Below are 22,284 nucleotides of genomic sequence, written 5' to 3' on the forward strand. Positions count from 1 at the left end.
GACTCAAACTTGGCAAAGCACTTAAGAGGCCCCTTCTCTGAGGAAGCAGTGGACCCTAAGCCGCCACAGAGAGAGAAATAATAAGGATGAAAAGCAAAGGTGATGTTAGACCCCTCATCCCACTTTCGCTGTTAATGTATATTCTTTTCCTCTTCTGCCCCAGCACTTGGGATTCTAAGTCAGGATGGAACGTTCTGAAGGTTTAAGCAGCAGCAGCTATGTGGATGTTAGTGCTTCTTCTGCTTTGCACATTTCCGAGGACGCCTTCTGGGACGAAGCTCACCAAAGTCTTCCACTTCATTTTCGTAAACATCTTCCTGAATGACACCTGTTTAAAAAGCAAAAAAAATAAAAATAAAAAAAGAAGCAGAATGGTGATTTTTTTTTTCATTCTACTGCAATATATAATAACATCCTAATAACATCTAATGTTGAAAAAAAAGAAAAAAAAAAAAAAGCTAGAGCTAAACACCCTTCTCCAGAACGTTCTTTCACAGGCTAGCTCCTCTCCCCTTCTTTTAGAGGCCCTTTAAATGAAAAATAAGTCCAACAAAAACTAAATTCAACCGCACCTTGAGATGGTATCCCAGTTATGTTCTTCTGTTTGAAGCAATCACAAAAAATCACAGTGCCATCAGAGACTAAAATCTAAAGATTATTGGCAGAGACACTTGTGTCAAGTCCTTCCCAGTTTTCCCCAGCTCCAGGGATTGGATTTTCCAGTAGCATCTGGGTCACGAGGACTCACAGAAGGGCAATCTGGGACAAGTGAAACACTAGGAGGATGAAGAAGAAAGATACTACCAAGAGGGGGAGGCTTTCCAGATCATATAGAATTCAGCAAGAAGATTCTGTCAGGAAAGAAACCTGGGCTCACTCTATATCAGCTTTAAATTCTCTGAAGGAAGACGTATGCAAGTTTCCCCAAAGATTTTGTTTGTTTAGTTCACAAAGTTGTTTTATATCCCCAAGCCCAGAACAGTGCTAATACATTCCAGATGCTCAATATATAAATACACTCACGGAATTATATGAAGGGCTTGCACAGGCAAACATTTATCAAGGGATACACTCTGCCCATCCTGGGAGTCACTGTACGGAGTATGAGAAGTAATACAGCGCCACTGGTAACAGCTCATGAGTGGCAAAGATTTGGGGAAAAGCAAGAAGCCAAGTAACAGCCCTCACAGTCAGATGGGGGAGCCCAGTCGCTCTGTTGCTACTGATCAGAGTTGCTGGGGGCGGTGTTCCCAGACAGTGAGCGACCACTGCTCACAACGCAGGCGGCCACACTGCAGACTGACCTGGGGGTCAGCAGAGCCAAGAGCGTCACCAGAGACCCAGAGTGTCACCCTGGGACGAAGGACTCCTCACCTTCCTCCTGGTGCAGCTGTGTTTTCCTCAGCCACTCCTGTGCATCCCTGACGGACGGGATCAGCATGTTGACCAGCCGAGCCATGACCTCCTCCGCTAGAGAACCAAAGAACCAGGGCTTTGAGTGAAGGGGCAGCTGTAGGGATGAGGACGCTCAGTACTAAGAGTCAAAGCCCCCACCTCCCAGGATCTTGTCTCCGCTTCCTCTGAGAAGGGCAGTGAAAGGTCGCTGTCTGCCACCAGGAGCAGAAACTGCATGTCCCTGTCTGGAGGGACTGCCAATAGCAAGCCTTTGGAGGAAGCTTTTCAAACTGTTCTTACCTTCAACTGGACTGTCTGAATTCTAGAATGATTTAAAGACATACAATTTCACTAATGTTATACATAACTTCCCTCTTCCCTAGTGGCTCAGTGGTAAAGAATCCACCTTCCAATGCAGATGATGCGGTTTGATCCCTGGGTTGGGAAGATCCCCTGGAGAAGGAAATGACACCTCACTCCAGTATCCTTGCCTGGGAAACCCTACGGACAGAGGAGCCTGGCTACAGGCCATGGGGTTGTAAAAGAGTCGGACATGACTTAGCGACTAAGCAATAACATACATAACTTGTGCTCAGTGTCGCTAAGATGTAGCTAATAAGGATGTCAGAGGATATCTGATTCACAGATCACATAAGAGTTCTTTTTAGAGGCTCACACTGGGTGTGGTGTGAGGACCCTCCTAAAAGGGAAGGACCAGGTATGCAGGCTAGATTTTAGTCAAGTCAATGTGTTAGTTGGCTCAGTTGTTTCTGACTCTTTGCGACACTATGGACTGCAGCCCACTAGACTCCTATGTCCATGGAATTCTCCAGGCAAGAATCCTGGAGTGGGTAGCTAGTCCCTTCTCTAGGGTATCTTCCCCACCCAGGGATCAAACCCAGGTCTCCTGCATTACAGGCAGATTCTTCACCGTCTGAGCCACTAGATCGGGTTCAGCCCATAGCAGGTGCTCAAGAAATCCCTGAATGAATGAATCAAGGAAGGTTTAAAGAATTTTCTCAAGAAGCACTCTCCTTCTATCTTCTCCATAGCATTGGTTAGCAAACCCTTTTCTGTCATGCCAGGGGAAACCATCCTGTTCTAAGATTATGACACATTGTTTAACTGGGAGAGGGGTGATCCAAAGAATGGGTCTTTGGTGGGACTAGAGAAAACGTGGTCCTCACTTGTGTTTCTGCTACTGCCAAGATTCCAGCATCCCCAGGTCAGACCTCACTATGAAGGGGCCTGACTTGGACACAAGTCCTCAAAGCCCGGGTTCCGCCACCATCTGGGCCCGCCTTTCGAGGACCCTTACCATCAGCCCAGGCCTTCCGCCTGTAGAGGTCCTCCACTGAGTCGGAGACCTTCTTGATGTTCTCCTGGACCTTCCTCTGTAGTACATGGCTGTGCTCTTTGGCGCCCAGGTGTCTGCGACCCCAAGCGCTCTGCTCCATATCCTGCACCACCAGCTTGCCTTCCTCCATCGCCGGGTCCACCTTCTCATGGAAAAACTCCAAGTACCTCTGGTAGGCCACTTGCTGCGTCTGGTGGCTTTCCAGGCGGATGTGCTGCTCGTAGGACTCACTGCTCCTCTCCCAACCTTGCTCATCTTCCAGCTCTGCCCCAGAAAGGGCTACAGCCTCAGGAGCCGCACCCTCAAATGCCTGATCTGGGGTGAAATAGTTCTCGGGCCCGCGGGTGAACTTGACCCCGCACAGGTCGCACTGGGTCCGGTCCACATCAGCCTTTTTGAAGTTCCCAGTCGCGGGCTCCCTGCCCTCCTCCCTGAAGTGCTCGGCCTGGCCTCCCGCCCTTCCTCTCTTCCATCTGATGCACAAAGACACTACCAGGCAAACCCTCCGCATCTTCCGGCGGATGGAAGCCCTCCGCTGCTTCTGCGAGAGGATGGAGGCGAGGACGTGGTCCCCCTCCAAGGCCAGCTCCTCCGGCTCGTCCTGGCCGACCTCGTATTCGGGTTCGGCCAAGTAGTCCACGGGATCCACGGAGAAGAGGCGGTTCAGCCTGATCTCCTCGTGGTAGAGGCCCCGGACGGCGGTCCCTTTGGCGTGCCCGCTGTCCCACTGCCAGCGGCAGTCCATCAGGAACTCTTCATCCCGCTCAAAGAGCAGATCCTGCAGCGCCTCTGCCACGGACTTCACGTTGACCGCCAGCCGCACTCGCTTCACCACTCTGAGCAGGCGCTCCGGGACCTGGCCCGGGCACTCCATGCCCAGCAGCTGCAGCCTGGCTTCGAGCTCCTGGAACTGGCTGGACAGGAGAGGCTTGCAGGATGGCTGCAGCACGCCCTCGGTGTTCACCAGCATCACCAGGCACAGCACCAGTGTCCGCTCGGCCTCCCCGGACACCACGTAGTCGATGTCGCTGAAGGCGTCCAGCAGGACGTTGAAGTTGGCATTCTCGCAGCCGCAGAGCACCTTGACGAGGTAGGACAGGTGGAACCGGAACTTCTGAATGGCCCTGGCCAGGTCCTTGGGTCTGTACTCCTGAATGATGGCGAACACGTCCCCCGGCTCCCGGTCCTTCTTGCTGAACAGGAACTCCCAGTAATGCAAAAGCGCGATGTAGCTCTTCGGGAGGCACAAGACGGCATTCTTGCAGAGGCGGGCCAGGACCGCCCCGCAGTGGACGAACTGGAACTCCAGCAGGGCCACCGTGTTCCCGATGCTGGGGATCAGCGGCTCTTTGCACCTCTTGACCAGGACATTCATGAAACGGAAAAAGCGCCTCTTGAAGTCTTCTGGGTTCCTGCACACGTAGAACTGGTGGATGGAGTCCTGCAGCAGTCGGATGAAGCACAGGTGGGGCTTCTCCGCGCTCTCGTCATCCTTGTTGGGCGCCAGCATGCCGAATTTCCCTTCTACTCCTTTCATCCTGCTGCCTCTGTCCCTGCCCCTTTTCTCTTGTTCAGACTGCAGGGCTTTGAGTTCCCGGTTGTACTGGTCCTCCTCCTGGTGGAGCAGCTTGTCGAGCTCATCGGGGTAGCTGGAAGACAGAAGAAAAGCCTGTATGGCGCTCAGCCACAGGTCCGTGGACTCCCGGCGGCTTCGGGCCCTTTCGTTTTGAAACAGGACGTGGATGTATTCTTTCAGGGCAGACCTGTAGGATCGGAAGGATTTGTAATGTGGCTTGAGGACTTCTTTGCACGCCATAGGGTTTTCTGACAACACTCGCTGGTGGAAATGCTTAGGGAAGACGACATTCAGCAAGGATTTGCAAAGGCCGTGCTTGTCCAGAGACAAAATGTAATCGATCTCTTCAAGTTCTTCAGCTAAGACTTTAGGAAATACTCTTTTGGCTTCCAACAGTAACCCCTTGATGGCCACCAGGTGTATTTTTGACTGGACCAAACACTTGGCCTCGTGACGCCGCAAAGGCCTGTGGAAGTCTTCACAGCATCCGTCCTCGCATTTTAAGCCCACGACAAACTTCATGCAGACACCCGGGTAGGTCTTCGCAAGCAGGCTCTCTGTGATCTGACATAGCCTGCTCAGAAGGTGCTTGTTTAGGGCTAATTTCACCTGATCCATCATTATCAAGAAATGGTCTTTTGTTTTCTTCTCCTTCAAGTTCAAATCCAGGTCAGAAATGATGCGTAATATGGGTCCAGGGTCGTTCTGAGCTATCTGACAGTACTTGGCATCCACCTGTGAGATCCCAAAAAATTCAAAGCAAGACTTGACCATCTCCTTCTCGGCATTGGTGTTCACTCTTCTGAGGGCCCTGACCAGATCGAGGAGGACTTCAAGGCCCCCCGGAGCCAGAGCCAGGACTTCCTCGGGCTGGACCTCACAGCGGCTGGTGGCTTGGTAGAGCGCCTCCACTGCCCCCGCCGAGTGGTTGAGGGTGCCAAACTTCAGGAAAGCATCCTTGAGCTTCAAGAAATCTCTCATGATCACCCCCTGCAGGAAGTGGGCCTCGGCGATGCCAGACAGCTGGTTGGTCTGATGGCAGAGGTCCAGGGCTTCTCTGAGGATGGTCTTGGTAAGGTCGACGTCGGAATCCCTGGCCACGTTGAGACGGGCAACTGCTAGAAAACACGAGGCCTGGAAGTCCTTGTCAGCAGTGAGCCTGGCAGCCTCCAACAGGCAGCCGTGCTGCTTCATCAGCAGGGCAGCCTCTTCCCTCCGACCTTCCCTGTTGAGCAGGTCGGCGGCCTCCGCCAGCCGCTTCCGAGATGTCAGGAACACCAGCTGGTCTTCGGTGTCAAGCTTCGAGAGCACAGCCATCATCTCCTTCGTTTTATTCATGCTCAGGTACTTGGCTGCAGCTTCCAAGTAAAACTGGCTGGCAGAATAGGATAGCTTGGAGACAGGAAGGGCCTTGGCCCTTAGCATTTCTTCATACCTGCAAAGACAGACAACACCGATGTCAACTCAGCATCACCCCGTATAAAATTTATAAAGTGCAGAACAGAGCAACTTACATAAAATGCCCACTTGTAGGCAGGACTCACCAAACTGGTCCTAAAGTTAGCCAGCATCTTTAGCAAGACTTCCTTTGATACTATAAAATTAATTCTTTATTCCCCAAGGAACCCAGCACGAGTATGTTTAATTAATGAAATATAGTGGAGTTGCACAAAAGAAGAAAATAGTTTAAAAAGAAAAAAGAAACAAACCCAAACAAAACCGAAAAAGAATAAATATTAAAAAAAAAATTGAAAAAAAGAATGTAATAGAGTTGCATCCTAGGCAAGTGACCGTTACGTTACAAGTCAACCTGTAAGGCATAAAGTATTCATAGTCAAAATTATTCTTGGGGGGGTGGAAATTCCTTAAATTTGCATAAGAGCTTGCTAAACATTTTGGGTATACAGCCTATGGAGGCTGATACCTGATAAAGGAGAAAGTGTGGAAATGGGGGCTGCAGACACACCAGCCATTACATCAGTCTTCCCCTTATTATCCGACTTGCCACTTTTCTCTTTTTACCAAGAATGCATGTGATTGATTTAGTGTGAGATGAATGAAGTCTTGAAGTCAAGTTCCCTTTGACACTGTTGATTCAAGTGAGTATATCCCACATACCAATTTTCAAGGCACTGGGCCAATCCAGTGAAACACGCCTACTTTTGAACTCTTGCAGGGGACAAAACATACTTCCTCACAACCAGAGATGCCCAGGAACCTCCTGCTGCCCTGGGGTCATGCTGCCCTGGGGTCATCTTACAAACATCAGATCCCCTCTTATAACAAGACCTCTCTGAATGGGTATGACTGAGGATAAGCCCCTCTCATAAGCTTTGTCTGATAGAATAGAGGGTATTTACAGTACGTTTAAGGAACTAGCCAGGTATTTGGCTTTCAAATATAAAAACTTCTCATTACATGTTAAGTCAAGCCAGCTAGCAATTGAATTCTACATCCAGTATGTAAAGCATTCAAAAGACTCTCAGACAAATCAAGTGCTAGGCTCCAATTAGTACTGACAACACTTAGATCTCAACTCAACATATCATTAAAGAGTTCATTCAATATCTCAGGAAAGCTGATAAAGATAAACAAAATAATGAGAGACCCTAAAAAATGTTTCTGGGGAAAAAGCAATGATTATTCAATGCTATCCTGGCAAAGTGAGAACAGAAGATTAAAATAATTGAAAGTAAAAAAAAAACCCCCTAAACCCTCTCAATTGCTTTCATCTTATGGCCTCACAAGGGAACTGGCCTGGTCAATTACTCAGCGTACATAGCACCCTGACAACTGGGTACACAATCAATGCCACGGCTGGCATCCTGTTATGGACTGATGGTTTGTGACCCCTACAATTCACATGTTGAAATCCTAACCCCTAGTCTGACTGTATTTGGAGATGAGGCCTCGAAGGGAGTAATTAGGGTTAATTGAGGTTATAAGGGTGGGGTCCTGATCTAATAGGATTAGTGTCCTTATAAGAACTGACACCAGATAGGGAAGGAAGAGAGCTCCACCAGTAGTCCAATTGACTGGAGCCTTGATTGTGAACTTCTAGCCTCCAAAACTATGAGAAAATAAACTTCTGTTCTTTAAGCCACCCAAGCCATGGCATTTCATTATGGCAGCCTGAGTATGTATGACTAATACATACATGCGGTGTATATCTTATGCATAATAGCACCAAAGACCTGGATAAAGAAATATGCTCGTTTACCAACTGTGACACTAGACACTTATTTTTCCATTTCTAAACATAAAACTCAATTTCTTTATCTAGGTGCTGGTTATACAAGTGTATTTACCTTGTGAAAATAATGCACTTTTTAAAAATATGAGATATACTTTAATAAATGCTAACTTAAAAATATAGAGCTTGAACACCTGGTCAATCCCGTTCATTTTATCACATGTATAATTTGGTAGAAAGCAAAGAAAATACAGAACCAAGCCACAGCTTACTTTTCCAGGAGCTGTTGAGCACAAATGCAGAACAGCAGCCTCTGCAATTCTAACTGTCTCCTTCCACCTGGAAGACCTCCTACCAGGAGGCATCAGGAGGTCTGATGTTTCTAGAGTCCTTATCAGCCGTTTACCCCATCTGTCTCCACTTCATCTTTGGAACATCAGTTAGGCTGAAGGCTCAAGGAGGCTCCTCTGGGTCATGTATGAAACTTGTGTGTCCTACAACTATGGGCATGTGGACATACATATCATATACACATGTATCAGTGCCTGGCTGGGTGTCTGCCAGCAGATCATGATGAAGCACAACTCTGACTGCCCACTAGTGCTGTGACCTCTATCCATCCACATCAGTGAAACTATCAACTCAGCCGGTAAAGGCGGAGAGGTCAGAACCATCAACCATGAAATTGCTGGGCAGGTGATATACACACTTGCAATACATCCTTCATCTTGTTCTGCCCCTTCTCCTCATGACACTGTGTTCAAGGAACTCTTGACTCAGCATCAAGGCCACCACTCAAGTGTAAGGAGGGTGACCTGGTCAAGCCACTTCAGAAGAGCAAGACAGGGACTTCCCTGGTGGACCAGTGGCTATGACTTGGTGCTTCCACTACAGGGGGCACGGGTTTGATCCCTGGTCGGGGAAGTAAGGTTCCCACAAGCCTCATGGCCAGGGATAAAAACAAAAAGAAGAGCAAGATAACACCTCCCCAAGGGACAATGGAAAAGCAGGGCTTGGGGATGGGGAAAAGGGAGGAAGAGAATAAAACCACCTACTTTTCCACTGCCATAGCCGCTTCTTCAAACAGCTCCTCTTGGCAGTACATTTTGAGGGCTAGATCAAATTCCTGAATCTGCTCAAAGCATCGGGAAGCATCTTTGTAACACTGACTTCGCTTATAGAAATAGGCGGCATCTTTTACCTAGGACAGAGTAAAACTTTATTCAGAATATTTATAGCAAATTTTCATCTTAAAAGTAAACCAAAACCATGAATAATAAAAAGGATGTTTGTATGTCTGGAATCTGTTAGAATCCGGTGAAAAACACTAAAACCTAGGTAATTTAGGAAAACGAATTCTTTTCATGAAGAAAAATAAAGTGAAATTCCAACCTCACACCATACACAAATAGAAGCTTCAGGTGGTTAAAGGTCTAAGTGAGAAAGCTATTGGAGGAGAGTGTGTGTGTGTGTGTGTGTGTGTGTGTGTGTGTGTGTGTGTGTGTGTGTGTGTGTGTGTGTGTGTGTGAAAGCTATTGGAGGAGAGTGTGTGTGTGTGTGTGTGTGTGTGTGTGTGTGTGTGTGTGTGTGAAAGCTATTGGAGGAGAGTGTGTGTGTGTGTGAGTCGCTAAGTCCTATCTCACTCGTTAAACTGTAGCCCTCAAGAATACTGGAGTGGGTTGCTGTTTCCTCCTCTAGGGGATCATCAGGGATCAAACCCAAGTCTCCTGCATTGCAGTCAGATTCTTAACTTGTCTCAGTCACCAGGAAAGCTCCATTGGAGGAGAATGTATGAGAATATCTCTGTGATTCTGAGGTCAAGAAAGTCTTCAACAAAACTCAAAACTCACAAACTTCGGGGGAGATATTGATGGATTTGATTACAGTTGACAACACAGATTTGACCTACATGGGTCCACTTACACACAGATTCTTTTTTTCAGTAATAAATACTACAGTGCTACATGGTCTGCAGTTGGTTGAATTCCTGCTGTGGAACTGAGGACACAGAAGAACCTCAGATACGGAAGGACAAGTATAAATTATATGTGGATTTTCAACACCAACACAGTTCAAGGGTCAACTGTACATCTCAACTGCTCAACTAAGGGCGTGTGAAAGGAAGTTAACAGAGAGAATGGAAACATTATATCTAGACCAGCACTGTCAGAGGGAGTCTTTTGTGAAGATGGAAATGTTCTATAGATGGAAATGTTCTATATCTGTTTATCCATCTATCTGACCAATTTTGTATCCCCTAGACACATGTCGAGGCTTCCCGGGTGGCTCAGATACTAAAGAATCTGCCTGCAATGGAGGAGACCTGGGTTCAACTCCTGGGTTGGGAAGATCCCCTGGAGAAGGTTACTCACTCCAGTATTCTTGCCTGGAGACTTCCATGACAGAGGAGGCTACAGTCCATGGGGTCGCAAAGAGTCAGACACGACTGAGCACCTAAGCACCCAGACACATGTGAACAGTGGGCACAGGGAACGTGTGGACAGTGCAAACAGGGGACTAAATTTTTAAGTTTCATTTAGTTAAGTTTAATATAAATTGCCACATGTGGCCACTGGCTCCTATACTAGAGTAGGCAGGTCTAGAACATAAGATGGATTTCTGCAAACATAAGAAAAAGATGTTCGAGAAAGCTAGACAGAGGGCATGAACTGGCAATTTGCAGTGGGGGAAACTTGAATCCCATTGACTTGGCTCTCCCAACATTTCTTGGACTGGACAGGACTTCTCAGCACCTGCACCACCGGGGAGGCAACCCAAGCTGCAACTTCTGAGCCTAAGCCACTACGCGACCCTCCTAACTGGTCTTTTCTGCTTCTACTGCCTACCGAACTCTCTATGGAGTATTCCAGTAAGTTGTTTCACATCATTCCTCCAATCAGAACTTTCACTGGCTCCCCCTCATGCCAGAACAAATCCAGTCCCTACCATGGACCAGCAACCCACTCCAGTATCCTTGCCTGGGAAATTCCATGCAGAGAAGCCTCAAGGGATACAGTCCCCGGACATGGCTGAGCACACCATGAACCACGAGACCCTAGCTGATTCGTCCTAGCCATCCTCTCTGGCTCATTTTACCATTTTGACCCCACTCCCTCTGCTCCGGTCAAACTGGCTTCCTTGCTGTTTTTCAAACTCGACCACACTCTCCCACCTCGGGGGCTTTCGTCTGCAACGCCCTCCAGCTATCGTGATCTCTGTGCAAAAGTCAGCTCCCTGCCTCCATCTCAAATAGTAACACCATGAGACTTCTCTGGGGGTCCAGTGGTTAAGACTTTGCCTTCCAATGCAAGCGGGGGTAGGGGGGCGGGTTCTATTCCTGGTTGTGGAGCCAAGACCCCACATGCCTCGAAGCCAAAAAACCCAAACATAAAACAGAAACGATGCTGTAACAAATTCAATAAAGATTTTTAAAGCGGTCCACATTTTTTAAAAAATTCTTAAAAAAAAAAAAAAAACCAGCCAGCACTTGACATCCTCTGTCCCCTCTGCCAGCCCTCATCCCTGCAGACATCCTCTCTGCTACTGGCTCTGTCATCTCCCTCCCACGCCAGAAAGGGAGACTACAGAGGCAGAGGCCCCCGCTCGGCGGCCTGCTGACCGCCAAACACCCACAGTACCGGGCACACCCCCGGGTGGGAGCAGGGGTCTATCTATCTGTTGAATATTTCATTTCCTAACTCGACTGGCTGCATCTGAGTTCCCAAGAGAAAACAGAATCACAAGGGGACAAAAAAAAAAATGCAATTCCCCAGACCCTCTAATAAACCTCAGCTGGGTTTAACAAGAGAAGCGACACAAAATGCCAAACCATGAACAAGATTCAGGTGTGCATTTTTGCTACATCCAGAGACCTCACAGACCAGGGAACTCCCAGACCCATCTTGGCACGTCAATCAAACTCCATAATCATCACCTCTAGCCACCTTTTCCTCTCCTCAACAAGGCTGACTACTCAGAAAGAAACCCCCTGGGATGAACATAGCCCCCCCCCCACCCCCTTAGGTGCAAGCGTGCACCCAACTGGATCAAGAGAGAGGAGGGCTGACTGTTTTAAGCAGGCCCGCAAGTGGGTCTCTGAGCTCCACCACCCAGAGCAAGGGCCCTGAGCAGTTTCCAGGGAAACCGTGTTGCTCTTTAGAGATGCAGCAGGCAGGCAAAGCAGAGGAATCCCTAAAAGGAAACCTCCTGCTCCCACGGCCCCCCTCACCCACCATCTCCCCAGGATCAGCACACGTTTGGGAGCAGGGAACAGAGAGGCCGTCTAGCCTAGGGATTTTGCAAAAGATGGTCAATGTGTATCATGCTGGCTAGTTTGCTGGATGACCACAAGAGGTCTGATAGTGGATGAGGGTTGAATATCCTTCCAGGGAGGGCCTTAAGCAAAAAAAGGGACCAGACTCTTCCCCGAATGGGGCTCAGAAACGCTGGAATGTGCTAGGGAGAGAAGGTGGAAGGAGGTGGCCCCAGTGGTCAACCCTAGGGACGTGAGGAAGGCTGGCAGGCGTGTCTCCAGGAACAGGGTGGCCTCCACATCTTGAAGGGACTGGGGTCGTAGAAGGGGACACGGGCTGGATATCTGCCCTCCTGGACCCCATCTCATTTTCAGAGGTGGAGCTCGGCAGCCTTGGGGAGGCAAGATGAGCAGGCAAGGATGGGGTCTCTGGCTCAGCCAGCACGGGCACTGCCAGGTAAACAGGGAAAAGTGACAGGTTCAGGTCTGTCCCTTGCAGCTGTCATTGCTTAGGGCCCATGGGGGTGCCTTGGAGATTAGAGGCTGGGAGACAAAGGAAGATGGAGAGCTTGGAAACCATCTAGTTCCTGGAATCTTACTATCCAAACTTCCTACCCACATTGAAATCCCCGTTCCATCCCCCTTCTCCCACATCCTAAGGAGTCACGTCGCATAGTACCCATGGGGCGAGGCGGGCAGCCGTGGAAGGAGGGAGGGTCTTACCTTTTCTGACACTGACTGGGGGCCACACTTCAAACTTCCTAGTAGGTACCATCCCCACCCTGCCCAAAGCCGTGGTTCAGGAGTTCCTCCAGGTCACATACAGACATGGATACTCTGCTCCCTACTGGAGGGTCATAATGCTCAATGCAGGCAGAAATACAGCACCCGTGGTAAGGACCAGATGGCTTACATCCAACCCACCACAACAGGTACAGTAAGATGAACTGCTCTGTACTATTTACAGTAGCCAAGATATGGAAGCGAACTAAGTGTCCATCCACAGATGACTGAATAAAGATGTGGTACATACACACAATGGAATACTATTCAACCATAAAAAAGAAAGAAATTTTGCCCCTGGCAGAAACATGGATGGACTTGGGGACATTATGTTAAGTGAAAAAAAGTCAGAAAAATACTGTATGATATCACTTACATGTGGAATCTAAAAAATACAACAAACCAGTGAATACAACATAAAAGACTTACAGATACGGTGAACAAAAGAGTGGTTACCAGTTTGCGGGGAGGGGCAGGAGAGTATTTAGAGGTATAAAGTATTAGGTATAAGATAAGCCACAAGGATATTTTGTCCAATATGGGGAATATAGCTAGTACTTTATAATGACTATAAATAGAGTATAACCTTTAAAAACTGTGAACCACTAAACTGTGCACTGTTACACAATATTACTGTACTTCAGCTATACCTCAATAAAAAATTTTTTTAATTAAAAAATTTTAAATGAACTGCTTCATGTACAGGATTTGACTAGTTAATAATATTGTATATTTGAAAGTTGATGACAGAGTAGATCTTTTTAAAATTTTATTTTTTTACTGTAATATAGTTTATTTATAATATTATATTAGTTTCAGGTGCAAACACCTGAATTTGTTATTTTTACAGATTACACACCACACAAAGCTACTATAAAATATTGGCTACATTCCCTGTGCTGTACATTATATCCTGTAACTTACTTATTTTATACCTGGTGGTTTGCGCCTCTTAATCCTCTTCACCTGTTTTGCCAGTCCTCTCTGGTAACCACTGGTTTGTTCTCTATATCTGCGATTCTGTTCCTGTTCTGCTCTATTTGTTCGTTTGTTTTATTTTTCAGCTCCCACATACAAATGAAGGTGATCTTAGATTTTCTCATCGTAAGAAAAAAAGACCGTCACTATGTGTGGTGACGGACATTAACCAAGCTCACTGCCATGATCATTGTGTAATACGGCTTTGTGTTGAATCATGACTGTTGTGCAATTAAGACCAATATAAGGATATACATCAATTATATCTCAGTAAAAAGGAAGACAGATGAATGACGAAGAAAATCACCACCACTTGGATGTCAGAGCAATGCTAAATGGCCATAAAAATCTCTAAGTGCCTACTCTCCCCCTGGGAGTCCATCTCATTACAGACGACAGCAGTCTGCCACGCAGCCCACCGACCATGCTGACGGTCCTGTGTCCTGGACCACCAGCCTCTCCACCGGCGCTTCTAGAATGACCAACATGTTCCATCACAGCATGCGCTTGAAATGTGGCTTCTAAGACTTCGGAACTGAATTTTTGACTTTATTACACTGTAATTAACATAAATGCTTCATTAAGTAGCCACGTGTGGCTAGCGGCTGCCAGACTGGTCCCTGCAGACCTAGAATACGTGCTGGGACACAGAGAAACCAGTATGTATGAGCCAGACTGTCCACCCAGGCTGACTCCAGACTGAACACAGAGAAAGAGAAGGCAGGACTATTTGAAAACCCGTTTTCCCTTATGTGAACATTTGCCCTCCCTGTGGTTAAAAAGGGGTCACAAACGTTCATAGAGACATGGACACACACACACACATACACACAGTTCTTGGAACCATCTACATCTTTGAGCAAGTGGAGAAAGAAGGGCCACCCACAGAATCAACACAGCCAACCTCTCTCTCGGGAGGACAGGGGCCCTCCCTGATACAGGAGGAGGGAGGCTGGGGCCCCCCCTTGCCCAGCGGAGCCCAGTTCTCCCAGGAGCAGCTGCGGGCCAGGCATACCTTCCCCAGCCGCTCGCATAGCTGGGCACACAGCTGGAACTCCTTGGCGTAGCTCAGACACTTAAGGGACAGCTTGGGCTCCTTGCACTCCAAGTAGGTCTTAGCCAGCTCCAAATACTCCACCTGCTTTTCCCTGGGAGGGGGGAGACAGAACAGAGTTTCATGGGCTATGACACCAACAGACTGAACTGGCAGCTCCCATCAGAGCAAACCTGAAATGACCCCTGAGACTCTTTGTTTTAAAAATTTATTTATTTTTAATTGAAGGATAATTGCTTTACAATATTGGTTTGATTTCTGCCACACATCACCATGAATTAGCCATAGGTGAGCATATGTCTCCTCCTTCTTCCACCTCCTTCCCACCTCCCACCTTTCCCCATCACTTTAGGTTGTTACAGACCCCCAGGATGACTTCCTGAGTCATATAGCAAGTTTCCATTGGCTATCTATTTTACACATCGTAGTGTATATGTTTCCACGCTACTGTCCCCGTCTCACCCTCTCCTTCCTCCCCTGCCCTTGTCCATAACTCTGTTCTCTATGTCTGCGTGTCTATTCCTGCCCTGCAAATAGGTTCATCAGTACCAGCTTTCTAGATTCTGTACACAGGTGTTAACATATGGCATTTGCTTTTCTCAGAATTTCTGACTTACGTCATTCTGTGTAACAGGCTCTAGGTTCATCCACCTCATTACGGCTTCCCTCATAGCTCAGTCAGTAAAAAAATCTGTCTGCGGTGCAGGAGACCCCTGTTCAATCTCTGGGTTGGGAAGATTCCCTGGAGAAGGGAAAGGCTACCCACTCCAGTATTCTGGCCTGGAGAATTCCATGAACTGTATATCCATGGGGTTGCAGAGTCGTACACTACTGAGCGACTTTCACTTTTCATCCACCTCATTAGAACTGACTCAAATGCGTTCCTTTTTATGGCTGAGTAGTATCCAGTATATATGTACCACACCTTCTTTAGCATCTAGGGACCATTTTTAAAGTCTTTATTGAATTTGTTACAGTACTGCTTCTGGCCTCAAGGCATGTGGGATCAGACCTGTACAACCTGCATTGGAAGGCAGAGTCTTAACCACTGGACCTCCAGGGAAGTCCCCCCTTCCCCCCAAGACTCTTACTTGACGCTGACTTTCTTGGATTTCATGTTCAGGGCGGTGTTGTGGGCCAGAGCCAGCTTCTCCTTCTCGAGCGCCCCTCCCTTTTGGTAACATTTGGCAGCAACCTGGAATAGACCAAAGGTTTCTATTCCCAGCAAGGTCATGGACAGGATGCAGGAATAAGAGTTAAAGCATGTGTTGTTCCATGTTGGCACAGACAAAGCACCGGGTCTCACTGCAGCCGAATTCAAGAGGAGGGGCAGGAAGATGCTGAGATGTTGAAGAAAACAGCCACAGAGGATAAAGCCCAACAGAGTTAGCGGTTAACACGTCAGACTCAAAGCTTCTTTTTGGAAACACCCAGAAGCCATGGAAAAGGCACTTCACACGTTTTTACAGGTCACCGTAACAACACTCTCATCTAATCTTCATCAGCCATGCAGGAGACGTTTCATCCTTCTCACTGTATTTGATAGCATCCTCAGGTCAAGGACATGAACAAACTGGCCCAAGGTCACCCACCAGCAGCTTTTCTGGGTTCAACACAGGTCCCCTCTGGTCGGTAACAACCAAGGCTAGGGGGCAGGGTTGGTGGAACAGTGGTAGCACACCTACTGGGGTAGAAATGGGGACAGAGGTGGTATCCCAACACACATCTCAGAAGATGACTGACCAGAACTTTGTCACATGCAGACCTGTTTGGAGCAAATAGAAAATGGCAGATCTCTGTCCCAGGGGAGTCAGCCTGTGTCCTGCTGGCAGAAAGCTGCTGACATCATGTCTCCAATGCAGAAGTTCATGTTCTGCCCAGCATGTAGAGAATAGGTCTCAGGGTGGGCAAGGGAAGGATTAAGTGAAATTTACTGATGTCATGGATAGGACATCATCTCTCCCCCTACCCACCCCCCACCACCAGACTCTCTGTTCCAGACTCCCCAGTTCTGCGGGCCTCCTTTCATTCTTGACCCGTGCCATGCTCCTTTCTGCCACAGGGCCTTTGCACACATTCTTCCCTCTGATCGAAATGCTCTTCCATCCCTTCTCTGCCTGGTTGACTTCATTTATCCTACAGGTCCCAGCTCGAGGCTCCCCTCAGAGCAGCCTTCCCTGGCTTCTCCATCCACGACAGTTGGTTCTGAAGGCAGCTGGTCATTCATCTACGACACGGGGGAACAGCCAGCACCGTGCCCTCTTCTGTACATCTGTCGTGCCTACCGTCACATCCCCCCGACCTAAACACAATGCAGGGCTCACTGCTCAACAGGAATATGCTCAGTGGATGAATCGCAAGGGGTTTCCATTTGTACGGTGGTTCTGGGACACTCACTGACATGCAGCCAAAATCAGGACGACTCCTGAGTCCCAAAGCCCTTGTGCGGAGCCAAAATAAACTCAGGTGAGCAGGAGGCTTTTGATAACAGTCTCATCCATGCCGCTCCCCTCGAAAGATTTTAGAGGCAAACATCCAAAAGGTTATTTTCAAAGGGACAAAGAATTGGAAATCCATGGGCAACATGGACAACACCGGCTGTGTTCTGCAGGGAGTAAGGGAAACAGTGAATAGAGTTTTCCTATTTCATACCCACTACCCACTGCTCTCAGTCCCTCCAAACCCCTCTATGAAAAAAAAAGTCTTGGTTTTATAACAACAGCCAGGTGCTTAGTGTTCCAATCACAACAAGGATGGGCAGTGAATACAGTTCGGGGCTCAGCCAGCTTCTGCAGCTGCAGGTTTATGGAAATCCTATCCTGACACAGCCAAACACACACAGTGCAACCTGCCTTCTCCTCCCTCACACCTGACGGCAGGGGTGACCACAGGCTTTCACCCTTCTCTGTACCCATCCCCCTCACGGAGCATCTCTACAGCTTCTCCCATGGGGAGTTCAGCCTGTTCCCCGTCCCTCCCGATAGAAGGAATCCTCAGCAGGCAGAGGCTGTGGGACCCTCCCTCTTCCCGTGATCACCTGCTGGCACTTGGTCAAAATGAAAGGCTGTCCTGACTGTACATGGGGAGGAGGAGGACAGGGAGCTCTCTGCACGGCAGGTGACCTGATGTTACAGGAGCGAGAGCAACACGAACAACATGACCCATGACCCCCACTCCCCCCCGCCATCCTGGGGACAAATGCAGTGATGAGAGACCGGCTGGTGAGGCCCGATGAGGCCCCGGGACACGCAGACTCACCACTTACCTTCCAGCACTGGTGTTTAGCGTAGTAATCTCCTTGTGCGATCCACTCCCCAGGGGTAGAGGTCTTAACAAACATGCTATCATCAAGGTCTAAAAGGAAAGAGAAACCTGGGTTTGCCTCCCTGCAGATTCCTTCACTGAAACCTGCTGTTGAGGGCCCGATTTTGTTGTGGCAAATTTCAAGTGGTGAAGCCCTAAACTTTGTCACTCGGAGTTTGACTATATTTGGAGACAGAGTCTTTAAAGAGGTGGTTGAGGTAAAATGAGGCCACGTGGGCGGGCCCTGATCCAATCTGATGGACATCCTTATAAGAAGAAGGGCAGGCTTTCCCAGGTGGCACAGTGGTAAAGAATCTGCCTGCAATGCAGGAACTGCGGGTTCCATCCCTGGGTCAGAAAGATCCCCTGGAGGAGCACATGGCAACCCACTCCAGTATTCTTGCCTGGAGAATCTCATGGACAGAGGAGCCTGGCAGGCTATGGTCCAATCAGCTCAGTTGAGTCACTTAGTCATGTCTGACTGTTTGCAACCCCATGGACTGCAGCACGCCAGGCTTCCCTGTCCATCATCAACTCCCAAAGTTGCTCAAACTCATGTCCATCCAGTCGGTGATACCATCCAACAATCTCATCCTGTCGTTCCCTTCTCCTCCTGCCCTCAATCTTTCCCAGCATCAGGGTCTTTTCCAATGAGTCAGTTCTTCGCATCAAGTGGCTAAAGTATTGGAGTTTCACCATCAGTCCTTCCAACGGATATTCAGGACTGATTTCCTTTAGTATTGCCTGGTTTGATCTCCTTGCAGTCCAAAGGACTCTCAAGAGTCTTCTCCAACACCACAGTTCAAAAGCATCAATTCTTTGGTGCTCAGCTTTCTTTATGGTTCAACGCTCACATCCATACATGACTACTGGAAAAACTATAGCTTTGACTAGATGGACCTTTGTCAGCAAAGTAATGTCTCTGCTTTTGAATATGCTGTCTAGGTTGGTCATAGTTTTTCTTCCAAGGAGCAAGCATCTTTTAATTTCATGGTTGCAGTCATGCTATAGTCCAAAATAAGGGCTACGGTCCACAGGGTCGCAAGCTGAAGTGGGACATGGAAACCTCACAAGTGACTAAGAATAAGAAGGCCATCCTTATAGGAACTTCCCTGGCAATCTAGTGGTGAAGACTCAGAGCTTCCACTGCAGTGGGCACGGGTCTGATCCCTGGTCGGGGAACTAAGACCCTGCATGCCGCATGGTGTGGCCAAAAAAATAGGGAAGAAAAGAGAGACTGACACATACAAAGAGACACCAAGAGCTGACACAGAGGAAAGACCGCACACAGCCAAGAAGAGAGGCCTCAAAAGAAACCAAACCACTAACAGCTTGATTGATTTTAGACTTCTAGCCTCCAGAACTGAGACAATAATTTCTGTTGTATAAGCCACCCAGTCTGTGGTACTTTGTTGGGACAGCTGGAACAGATGAACACCTGTGTTGTCTGTCTAGCAGTCACATAACATAGAGTTTAGCTTACCAAACCAGGTCATGGTGGGTTTTGGGAGAAGGAGGTAGGGGTGAGAAAGGATACTCTTTGTTTTTTGAACTGTGTTATCTTCCTTTCCTATGGCCATGAATTAGAAGACAGACAGTAATTTCTAATTCCTCCTTAAAAACCCAAAGCCACATTGCTCTTGGCAAACTCCCATGCTGGGCTTTAGCAAGGTGATGGGATGTGACAGTCTTTTCAAATGTGCACTTTGCCCCTCATCACAGGAAGCAATCTGACACATTGTTTTTTTCTTTTTCCTGGCCTTGTGGGATCTTAATTCCCTGACCAGGGATCGAACCTGGACCCTCAGCAGTGAAAGCACAGAGTCCTAACCACCGGACCACCCAGCGATTCCCACAATCTGACACATTCTTGTTGGTGGATACAGACTACTGCAACCACCTCATGTTGGTCCCGTCTATGAGCCTCAGCAGCTGCTGGTGACTGCACTGCCCCTCTCCTTTTGATGACCCCGAAGCATCGTCAGCCGGGGATCGACACTCCCTGGGGGTTCTGAGTCCACAGCTTCATGAGAAACATGAAAGGCTGACTATCTGGCAAATGCCGAAGCCAAATCTGAGCCGGCAAGATCTGAGACTCCCAGGGCAATGGATGTCAACCGAAGGAGCCAGGCAGACAGGTCAGCTTTGTCTAGGAGGTGCACAAGGACACGCTGATCCTTGCAGCCTGACCCTTCCTGGGGCCATGAACTGTGTGCAAAGCTGACTCTGCAGCACCCAGCTGTGACACCACGTGCGCTGAGCGCCCAGGTGACATCATATTCCTGCAGCAAAGCCCGGCAGTATCCCCACATCTGGCCGGCGAGCTCTGCCGGGGCGCAGTGAAGAAGCCCCCAACTGCAAGGTCACCACGCTCATCCCCATTTCCCCGCATGGTAGAAACAGATATCCTCAAAGACTTTACCACATGCAGCTCACAACTCACAATGAAGGCTGGATTTCTTGTATTCTTCATGTAGCCAAGAGATAAATGGCAATCCTTTTTTTTTTTAATTTTGTAAATTAAAAAAAAAATTGCTATCTTTGAAATAGATAACCAACAAGGACCTATTGTAAATCACAGGGAACTGTATTATTATACAATGACCTAAATGGAAAAAAGAAGTTGAAAAAGAATAGATACATGTATATGTATAAGAGAATCATTTTGCCGTACACCTGAAACTAACGTAACATTATCACCTATACTCCAATATAAAATAAAAAAATGTTTTAAATGGCCTATCTTGATGATTTCTTATAACCGGTGCCAGATTGTGAGGAAAAAAGGACTATGAGCTGCCAGAAAGAATAAAAACCACCATGGTAGGCCAACCCACTCATTTTGCTTTTATTAATAGTTGAGGAAGTGGAGGCCCAGGAGAGAAAGTGGGAGCTGAGTTAAACCCTGTGGCTGCACAGGTGGAGAGGTCTAATGAGAAGGCAGCTTAACCTCAAATCTTCAACTTTTCCTTTACAGCACCACAGTCAGGTCCCAGAAACAGAGCGTCTAACGCCAGTCCCCAACTGAACCTTTGGCTGGAACGGGAAACAGTCTCCATAAAACTGGCTTACTGGTTTGTTGTGGACCCTGGGACTTTCCTCCCATCTTTGGAGGAATTCACCCTGGCTTGGAGGAGCCAGCCTCCCCACAAGAAAGAGAACAGTTTTCTTCTTCATGAGAGTTGATTATTTCTCTCCTAGTTATCCCATCAGGAGAACTTCATTCCATTTTTTAATTAGCTAGCTTTTGTAAATTATGAAAACAATACATGATAATGTTGGTCTTAAAAAAAACCCAAAACACAGCAAACAGCACAGAAGGGTATAATGGTGAAAAGTTAAAAGAGGTCCACATCTAGTTAACAACCTCACACCCACCAGTCCAACACCAGAGGAACCACTGGAAACAGTTTCACCTTCAAGGACACTTAAGTCATATCTCGTTTCTTACAATTACCAGTGGGGCTGTAATGAGCACTCTGGTGCATGTATTGTTATCTTGGAGGTTTTATACAGGAGTATCACTGGATGGATCCCTAGAAGTGGAATCACTGGGTTAAAAGGCACATGCTTTCTTTATCTTAATAGATATTGCCAATCAGCTGCCCAAAAGCCCACAGAAATTTGTCTTCTTCCAAGAAAGCGTATTTTCTCTAACCTTTGCCCATGACTCTCACCTTTAAAGGACAAATAACAGTCCTCCCTGAAGGAGTCAACCCTCCCAATCTCATTACAACCCCACTCTCCCACGCACTTTAGCAATAAAGAGGAACACTCATTTCTCAGAAGAATATGGGGAAAAAAAGTGCTTTCCAAAAACTATACCCTTTCCACCTGGCCACAGAGCAGGTGAAGAGTAACAGGCATTCTCACCAACAGCCAGAATATTTTGAGTGCTCACCTTTGTTTTCGTCCGTTTTCACAACCTTGACAAATTTCCTCTTCATGAAATATCTGAACGCAGGAGCCCGCTTCTCTGGGTTTTCATCAAAGATCCAGAGGTTGACCCGAGCCCGGGTGATGGCCGTGTACAGCTGCTTCAGCTCCCCGTTGAGGAGCTAAAGACAAGATCGATGCAAAGACGTGAGTCTTGAGGGTACAATACAAGGTGTCTTACTTCAATGGGCTCACTCCCACTTTGGAGAAATATTCAAATAGTAAGTTTCACAAAGTACAGCTCAGACTTGAGCACATGTGGGGAACTCCCCGAGGCCACAGGACGGGGAAGCTCTAGCAAGGGGTACCCATAGTACCGGCCCACCCTTGAGCCTGCTGTGCTTCTCCATTTTGAAATAATTACAGATTCATAAGAAGTTACAAAGATACTACAGAGAGGTCCCATGCATTTTTCACTCCGTTTACCCCAATGCTCACATCCTATCCAATGACTGTA

At 47.8% G+C, this 22,284-nt stretch overlaps 1 protein-coding gene across 7 annotated transcripts in view; it reads right to left on the reverse strand.

Moving 5' to 3' along the window:
• The window catches only part of TRANK1 (tetratricopeptide repeat and ankyrin repeat containing 1), a 94,248-nt gene that overhangs the window by 1,039 nt on the left and 70,925 nt on the right, over positions 1–22,284 (reverse strand). For all 7 annotated transcript variants that reach the window (XM_043442232.1, XM_043442231.1, XM_043442236.1 and 4 more), the window contains 8 exons: positions 21,793–21,949; positions 17,854–17,942; positions 15,680–15,783; positions 14,550–14,682; positions 8,577–8,722; positions 2,714–5,763; positions 1,375–1,470; positions 1–328 (listed from right to left, as the gene is read on the reverse strand). The exon at positions 1–328 is cut by the window's left edge and continues 1,039 nt beyond it. In XM_043442232.1, the coding sequence (XP_043298167.1) occupies positions 228–328; positions 1,375–1,470; positions 2,714–5,763; positions 8,577–8,722; positions 14,550–14,682; positions 15,680–15,783; positions 17,854–17,942; positions 21,793–21,949 (3,876 nt within the window). In that variant the 3' untranslated portion in view covers positions 1–227. The remainder of the gene's footprint in view (positions 329–1,374; positions 1,471–2,713; positions 5,764–8,576; positions 8,723–14,549; positions 14,683–15,679; positions 15,784–17,853; positions 17,943–21,792; positions 21,950–22,284) is intronic.

The sequence above is a fragment of the Cervus canadensis genome, chromosome 22 (genome assembly GCF_019320065.1).
Source record: "Cervus canadensis isolate Bull #8, Minnesota chromosome 22, ASM1932006v1, whole genome shotgun sequence".
NCBI classification, from domain to species: Eukaryota; Metazoa; Chordata; class Mammalia; order Artiodactyla; family Cervidae; genus Cervus; species Cervus canadensis.